General features: G+C 54.5%; 1 protein-coding gene across 1 annotated transcript; it reads right to left on the bottom strand.

Annotated features, from left to right (window-relative positions):
- Window positions 1–252: 252 nt before the first annotated feature.
- On the bottom strand, window positions 253–3499 carry TBC1D28 (TBC1 domain family member 28). The gene is given in 6 exon segments (XM_017854194.1): window positions 253–388; window positions 1673–1783; window positions 2116–2222; window positions 2428–2508; window positions 2984–2999; window positions 3387–3499. Coding segments are annotated over 6 exon segments (564 nt in total).
- Window positions 3500–8788: the final 5289 nt, after the last annotated feature.

The following is an 8788-nucleotide window of genomic DNA, read 5'->3' as shown; positions in this document are numbered from 1 at the left end:
AACCTGTCTCCTGTGAGGACTATCTGCATGCAACCCTGCCAAGCTCCTGGGCTTTGGGGCAACACCAGGAGGGGAAGGTCATTTCTTCACTTGAGACATGGTGGTCAGGTTCGGATGACACCAGGAGTCTGGGCTTCAACCATTTTCTGTCTCAGTTTGACCCCTTGCGCCGCCCCCTTGCTTGGGTGTCCACGCCAGCAGTGAGCTTGAGTCCTGCCTACTACGTGCTGGTGGGTCACGAACACTGAATTTTCAAGAAGTGTTGACACCCCCGAGAGACACCCATGCCTGTGAATATGGGCACAGGGCCCAGGAATATCGCTGCCCAGGAATATTCACAGGGTTATATGCAGAATAGGCCATGAGGATGTCACATAATTCCTGCTGCCTAGAAAAGAGGGAAAAAAGGGTTTTGTTTTGTGTGGATGCTGTCAGTTTCATTTTGTCTACAAACCCTGACAAAAAACACAATTCTGGGTTCAGATGATTCCCCCAGATAAGCAGTGAGCTCTTCAGGACACCTGAGTTTTTAGAAGTTTTTTCAGTAAAATCCACATTGTTTGCAATGCAAATATCACAGGTGCACATTTGGATCAGTGATTATTTTCACTCTGGTTGATTTTTTCTTCCCCCTTTTCTTGGTTTGCACACACGGAAGTCCAGTCTTTGGGACATGCAGTTTCATGGTTCTGAACCAATGTGCAGACCCTTCCGTCCACCACTGCAGCCCCTCAGAGTGGCTCCTTCATCCTCCAAGTCCCCAGTGTGTCCCCTTTGCAGCTGACCTCTCCTGGCTCCGTCAGCGCCTGACCATCCTGACCAATTATTCTCTGTCTCTATGCTTTGCCCTTTCCCAGAATGGCTGATAAATTGGAATCCTGTGGTGGTAGCCTGTTGGGTCTGGCTTCTTTCCCTCAGCAACACACATCTAAGATCACCCATGTTCCTGCAGGCATCAGGGGTTCATTCCTTTTCCTCACTGAGTCATCTTTGTCTGAATAGTGGAACCCCCTTTCTCCCCAGTACCCCTGTTGAAGATCATCTCAGTGGCCTCCGGGTGTGAGTGACAATCAATCAAGCAGTGAATGTGGCATGTGGGTTTTATTTGCACGTCAGTTTTCAAACCATTGTGGTCAATATCTGTGACACTTTGGGGATGTGTGGTATGAGGCCACTGAGCTTTATGAGCCACGGCCCATCTGACTTCCAAAGTGCCCTGTTGTGTGCCCACCAGTCATGGATGAGCGTTGTCAGGGCCCCGCATCCTCCCTGGTATTTTGGGCTGTCAGTGTTGCCCGGGAAGGCTCCCAAGCCCCGCCATCCTGCCGCCTTCCCATGGGTCCCTACCCTGGCTCATTGTGGGGCATGGAGAGCACTTTTCACCATCTGCATGATTTTTTTTGTTTTTGTTTTGTTTTGTTTTGTTTGTTTTTGCTGCCTCCCATCTCCTTGGGAGCCACCTGGGTTCTGTCCCCACATGTCCCAGCCCGGCCCAGGGCTTACAGCCCGGGAGGTGCTCAGTCTATAATGCTGGCTGCTGCCTGGGCCAGGAGAGCCCTTGGCAGCTCTGTCACTTTTCCTGGGTGACCGTGGCCTCTGCCCTGGGGAAGCCCTCATCCCTCTGGATCGCCCCCATCTTCCCTAGTACCCCTGCAGCCCCCATAGGCCTTACCTGACTCCAAATCATTCTCTAAACATCACATGGTTCTGCAGGGTGCGGCTGACATCTACCTTGATGCGGTGGATGATCCTGGAGGACCTCTTGCCTTTCTCCTTCATGACCCGTAGGGCAGGGCTGCGAGGAGGAAGCAGCCTCAGAACAGACAAAAGACTCCCTGCCCCTGACGGCAGTCATCCCACAGTCAGCACTTCTGGAAGGAAAAGAAGGTTTCCTTCTGCAGAAAGCTCATTTTTGCCTTGTTTCTGAAGCCAGGGAGGGTCAGCAGAGCCCAGTGCACCTGTGGTGCCTGAGTTACCATATGTGCCCAGCATGTGAGTCTGACCACAGCCCCCACCTCCAACCCGGGCTCGACGTTCCCTCCAGCTGGAGTCCTGGGCTTCTGACATGGCCAGGCCTGTTTGTCCTGCCCTGGCTGAGTATGGGAGGGCTGTACCTTGTCTTCCCCTGGGTTCTCAGCCTTCACTTTGTCAATGTCTAGCAGGAGTGACCACGCCCAGCCCCGTACCACCAGGGGAATGCCTTTGTACACATTTCGAGACAGCTAAAGACAAAAGAACACTCCAGTGAGACAGGACACGGGACGACTCAGGGAGGAAAGCTGGCGAACAGGCCTGTTGTCCTATGGTGAGGATGGGGTGCCACCCACCCACTGACGCAGAGGCAGACGGTGCCAGGTCACAGCCATGGGTGCCTGTCTCCCGGCTCTGCAGAGAGCAGTCACTGGGGCCACTCCCTCCCCATGTTACCTTCTTGCTGCTCCCATATTTTGTCCAGTCTCCAAGCATCTTCAGCCACTTGTCACTGCATTTTATTTCCTGCCATCTTTGCTGTCAAATGAGCCATGATGGAGTTAGCGGAGCTGCCAGGCCTCTGACAATGGCCCATGGATGCTGGGTCCAGGGCTTTGGGGCCCTGAAGGGACCCAATCTGAAGGAGCCAGGAAAGGGAAGACCCCAGGGGCTGAGACCCTCTGAACTAACTGGAGCTGGGGGTCTGGACTGGTGATGCCAGGACACGCCATCCTCAGGGCACAGATGCCCTGAGTGTTAGTTGGGTCCCAGCCTTCAACTGGGGACTTGGTACAAACAGGCAGTGGACTCTGAGTCAGGATTGCAGTTCTTGGTTTGGGTTTTGGTCAAAGCCTCATGGGAACAGAGTCCAGCCAGAAAGGCCCCCCTCCCAGTGACAGCCATGGCCCACTCACCACTGCCCGGGCCCACCGGCCGCCACCTCTGCCTCACTGACCACCCCTGATTCCCTATCCTTGGAGCGGCCTCCCACACAGCAGGCACAGGCTCTTACCTTCACCTCCAGGGCACTGACGGGGGCAGCTCCATCTCACTGTAGGGCAACCCAGGCAGAGATGAGGACCTGCCCAGGGCAAGAGCCATCCGCATCGCTGAGAGGGCCCCAGGAAAGGACCAGTTCAACCCTATTCACCCTAAGTCTCAGCCCGGAACAAGGCACAGACAAGGAAAGCAAGGGCCTCCCTGTGGAGCTGACACCTGCGAGGCACCAGGACCCTGAAGAAGAGGGAGCTCTAGGCTGGCTTGGAGGGAGCCACTCAGGACCTGCGGGGTGCCTCAGGCTGCACAATGGGGCTGCGCCTCCTGGGCAGGAGGCAGCACCCTCTGTGGGAGCTGAGAAAGTCCAGTCCTGAGATGGGATGGGTGCTGCCCGGGGGGGTGGCTGAGCCCTGACTGACAGCAGTGCCTTGGGAGTGACCACATCACCCACCAGAGTCCGGGGAGCCTGGCCTGAGAGCTGCCCAGTGCCCTGAGGACGCACCTGGAGCCCATCCCAGCTGACACTCCCCATGGGCCTTGCAGGGTCTGACCTCCCAGCATGCACCTGCCTCTGCCTGCGCCCTGGCCACTGACCCTGCCTGTTCCCTTCTTCTCTCATCCTGCCCGACCCAGAGACTGTGACCCTCCCTCTGGCCACCCTGGCCCTTCTTTGACCCTTTTCCTGTCAGAGCTGAATGAGACCTCCCTCCCTGGTCCATCCACACCTCTGCCTTGGCCACTCTCTCACTGGGGTGCCCAGTGCTGCTGGGGAGAAGCCTTGGGTGACAAGGGTGACCAAGGGCCCTGCAGGCTGTGGGGATGGCCCTACCACCCTGCCTCAAGCCTCAACCAGTTCTCAGGGCAGTCGGCCTTCAGCCCTCAGCCTCCTCCCAGCCATTGCAAAAACCAGGACATGGGGTGCCTGACTGTCCTCCCCCTACTGTCCTGCCTGCCCCTACTCCACCTCCCCAATTCCTCCTCTGCAGTGCTGACTGAGCCGGTGGGAAGCAGAGTCTCTGGAGGGCCACACAGAGCCTTGGGGACTGACCAAGTGCCCCCACTGAGGGGTCCCGGGTGGACCATACTTCCCTGCCCACCCCACGTGGACCATACTTCCCTGCCCACCCCACCTGCCATGGGATTCTTTGGGGGATGTAGGTATGCAAAATAATGTTGGGGGTGCAGGGTGAATATTTCAATGTACATTATCATGTATTATCTTACTGTGTAAATGCTTCTAAGAATAGTTAAGTAACTTAAGGTTTGCATGCTACTCAAAAGATAGCTTTAAATGCTAATAAAAAATGGATGCAAATAAAAAGTCTCTCTTGCTGTGGTCCAGGGAATCTTTCTTTCAGAGAGACTTGCAGCTTTAAGCTGGAGCTGCCCTCTCCTTCCTGTCCACTGCACACCCCCACAACACACACACATGTACATACACACATGCACACACACACATATGCATGCACACACCTGCACATACACACACTGTGCATCATGCCCTCAGTAAGGAGGCATGGAAGTGAATGTGTGTCTGTAAGGAAATGAAGACAGCTCAAGACCCTGGTTCCCTGGGGATTTGCACAGACGCCCTCCCTGCAGACCATTCTTTGGTCTCTTTCTCTCCCTTCGTGAAAGAGAGAAGCAGAGCCTCAGCAGGTACCTGGCTGCTTAGCGCTCAACCCAAGGTCACAAGCTTCCTCAGGAGCCTGGTGAGATGGGGGCGCCACAGAGCCTCCCAAACCGAGGGGGCAGCGTTCAGTGGAGCCTCGAGCTGAGGAAGGTGATAGGCGGGACATCTCTGTTCATTAGACACAACCACAATGCAGTGAGGAAGGGCAACCGCCAAAAGTTTTATTCTCCAGGAGGAGGGGCTCTCGGGGGCTGTAAGCAGGAGGCACAAGGACTTTATTGCACATGTGGTTAGGTGATGACGACCTACAGCTGCACTGGGAACTGGGACCCAGAGTGCCACTACCTCCTGCTCTGTCTCTCTCTTCCTCTCTGCCTCCTCTGTCTTTCTCTTCATCTCTCTTTTTTTCCTCTCTCTCTCTCCATCTCTTTCCCTCCTCCTCTTCCTCCTTGCCCCTGTTCCGGCACCTAGGACCCTCTCTTGGGTGTGTTCGCACACAATGCCAAGGCTGCCATCTATCAGGGCACCCTCACAGGGCACCTCCACCTTCCATCACCCATGGGGTTGAGGGTTGCAGGTATGACTGCGCTCTCCTGGTGGGCATGCTGTGCTTGGGGAGGCAGAAGCTGCAGGTCTCCACTGGCTTAGGTGATGTGCCCACAGGGCTGCCGGCTTTCATCTCGTGATCTGCAGAGGTGAGAGTGGAGGGTGTGGGCCAGGCCTGGCCCTGCACTGCGGTAGGGGTGACGGTGTGGGCAGCCATACTCTCCCCTGACCCAGGAACTAAGGGCAATCACCAGGCTAGGATCACCAGGGGGACCCAGGTGGGTGTCAGTGTCCCTCACTTGCTTACCAGAACCTGTGCTGGGGCAGGGGTGGGCAGGCAAATCTTGGCTCTCACTTCTGCCCAGCCCCAAGCCTGCCATGCCCACCAAAGAGACACCTCCTCCAGGGCTTAGCCCTGATGGCCCTGCCTCCTNTCTCTTCCTCTCTGCCTCCTCTGTCTTTCTCTTCATCTCTCTTTTTTTCCTCTCTCTCTCTCCATCTCTTTCCCTCCTCCTCTTCCTCCTTGCCCCTGTTCCGGCACCTAGGACCCTCTCTTGGGTGTGTTCGCACACAATGCCAAGGCTGCCATCTATCAGGGCACCCTCACAGGGCACCTCCACCTTCCATCACCCATGGGGTTGAGGGTTGCAGGTATGACTGCGCTCTCCTGGTGGGCATGCTGTGCTTGGGGAGGCAGAAGCTGCAGGTCTCCACTGGCTTAGGTGATGTGCCCACAGGGCTGCCGGCTTTCATCTCGTGATCTGCAGAGGTGAGAGTGGAGGGTGTGGGCCAGGCCTGGCCCTGCACTGCGGTAGGGGTGACGGTGTGGGCAGCCATACTCTCCCCTGACCCAGGAACTAAGGGCAATCACCAGGCTAGGATCACCAGGGGGACCCAGGTGGGTGTCAGTGTCCCTCACTTGCTTACCAGAACCTGTGCTGGGGCAGGGGTGGGCAGGCAAATCTTGGCTCTCACTTCTGCCCAGCCCCAAGCCTGCCATGCCCACCAAAGAGACACCTCCTCCAGGGCTTAGCCCTGATGGCCCTGCCTCCTGAGAACCCCTAGCTCAGGCAAGCCCGAAGGCCGGCACCCCACACCCACCCTCCAGGGTGCCACTCTCCTGGGTATCTGACTGCCAGGATGTCTTAAACTGATTTTATCAAGCTACAGCGAATAACAGGGATGAGCCCCGGGCCTGAATAACAGGGATGAGCCCCGGGCCTCTCCACTTAGAAGCAGCGGCAGTGACAGGACTGAGGGATGGCCCGAGGCTTGTCACCCAAGCAGCAAGAAGGGTGAAGACCCCAATTTCATGCACTCACCCTGGGAAGACTTGGCCGGACTTTGACAGGGCCTTGAGCAGGGCTGGCAGGAGCAGGGACCCCCGCTCTTCTTGAGGAAGCAGGCCACCACCATCAGGAAGCAGCAGAGGACGGCACACAGGCAGAGCCCCAGCGTGCTGTAGACCAGGGCCAGCTGATCCGCACTCAGCTTCAGCCCCAGGAGAACTGCAAGACAGCATGAGACCCCTCAATGCAGTGCCTTCTCCTCTTCCCCTCCTTAGGCTCAAGCAATCCACATGGCCCCAACCCACCCTGCTGTGAGCCTGTCTGGCTCCTGGAGAGGCTGGGCTCCTTTCCTGACCCTGAGGCTGGCTGGGATGCTCTCTGGGTCCTAGAGAAAGTTGATCCACTCCCCCATCCTGGTGGCAACTTCCCAAGACTTCGAAGCTGGACAATGTGAGCTGGTCCAGGATTAATAAGTCCAGGATTAATCTGTTACAAAGCTGATGAATCTCTCACTGGCCCTGGGTTTTGAACTCACATTGCAAGCAGAAGGCTCACATTGCTGTTGCCAGAGAGTGGACTCATTCCACAATGGGGGTCACCCACGCTTGCAACAGATGCTTAAGATCTGAGCACTGGAGATACAGGCCCTGGAAAGACAGAGAGACTTCCTGTATGGAGCTTACCGTCTGGGGGAGCCGACCACCTGACCATTCCATGGGGAAATAGACAGTCACAGTGCGACAATAGCCTGCAGGAGAGGTGCACAGAACCCTGGCAGCTCATCCTGGGGAAGGTGCTCTAGTCTGGGAAAAGGCTTCTCAGAGAAAGGGGTCTGTTTAATTTTTACTTTTTCATCATAGGAAGAGCACACTGTTTAAGTGTTCAGCTTGATGAACTTTTACCCATGGGTGCACTCAGGCTCAGCCCCCAGACAAATCTGGACGAAGACCAAGTTCATGCCTAGCCCCTAGAGGGCTCTTTTCTCCCCTCCCATCCAGTATTTCCCCCCAGAAGTAACCACTCTTTTCAGCCCTCTTACTGTAGATTAATTCTGCTTCTTTTTGCCTTCTATAGACGCATGCAGAAGGTGCTCTTTTGAGTCCGGCTTCTTCACTCAACAATGACATCTGTGAGATCCTCTTACATTGTTGTATGTGGTTGGAGGTCATTTTTTTCATTGCTGTGTAGTATTTCATTGCATAAATACACTGTCATTTGTTGATGTGTTCTGTTTATGGATAGTTAGGTTGTACTAGAAAGTGATAGTTTTGACTGAGTAGAAGTTACCTTGCTATGCAGACGCAGAGAGGATAGGGAGGAACATTTGAGAAGGCAGGAACAACATTCACAAAGGCCTTTGGCAGGAGGGAGCCTGCCTGGGGCCCTGAAGGCCGGAGTGGCTTCCTGGTACCCCGCTTCTAGGTCACTGTGTTCTGAGCACCTGTTGCCCTGGCCTGGTGTGTGGCTCTCCACACCCATTCCCACCACCTCCTCCTGTGCCTTCCTGACCTGCAGGGGCTGGGAAGCTGAAGGGGAGTGATGTAGCCACAGAAGAAACATGTGGAACCACTGGCAGCTGGGGGCGGTGAGAAATGGAATCCCCCTAGGCCCTTTGTAGGAAGTAGGGCCTTGTCAACACCTTGATTGCAGATTTCTCACCTCTAGAACTGCGAGAAAAATAATTTCTATTGTTTTAAGCCACCAAGTGTTTGGTCATTTGTCATAGATCCACAGGAAACTCATATGTGTCTCACATATTAGTAAGCAGCATGGTATTCTGGATCTACTAGAACGGCCTTGCAGTGAGTTCTAAAGGCAAGAATTACTAAAGGCAATTGGTGAAATCCTTTTGCCATCAAGGATTTGGCATCAGAGTTTCCAAGAATTATGTGTGCAAGTTGACATGCTGGTACTTTAGCTAATCTGGGTGTCAAAACAGAATGCCATAGACTAGGTAGCATAGAAAATTGATTTCTCACAGTTCTGGAGATGGTAAAATCCAAGGTCAGATGTTCAGCAGATTCTGTGTCTGCAGAGGGCTGGCTTCCTGGTTCATAGACAGCCATCTTTTACGGTGTCCTTACATGACAGAAGGGATGAGGGAGCTCTCTGCAGTCCCTTTGATAGGGGCACCAATTCCATTCGTGAGGTCCCTGCCTTCATGAACTTAATCACCTCCCAAGGTCCCACCTCCAAATACCATCACATAGAATTAGACTTCAACACATGAATTTGAGGAGGACAGTAACATTTGGTTTATAGCATCATGTCACTTCAAGCCATATGCACTCACAGGAAATCTATAATCTTCTATTTAGTATTTGCTGGTCATCTCTGAATTTAGGGACTTTTT

This window comes from Rhinopithecus bieti, unplaced genomic scaffold, assembly GCF_001698545.2.
Source record: "Rhinopithecus bieti isolate Rb0 unplaced genomic scaffold, ASM169854v2 scaffold_37555, whole genome shotgun sequence".
NCBI classification, from domain to species: domain Eukaryota; kingdom Metazoa; phylum Chordata; class Mammalia; order Primates; family Cercopithecidae; genus Rhinopithecus; species Rhinopithecus bieti.
The sequence above is the reverse complement of the archived record's forward strand: the minus strand, read 5'-3'. Positions and strand labels throughout refer to the sequence as shown.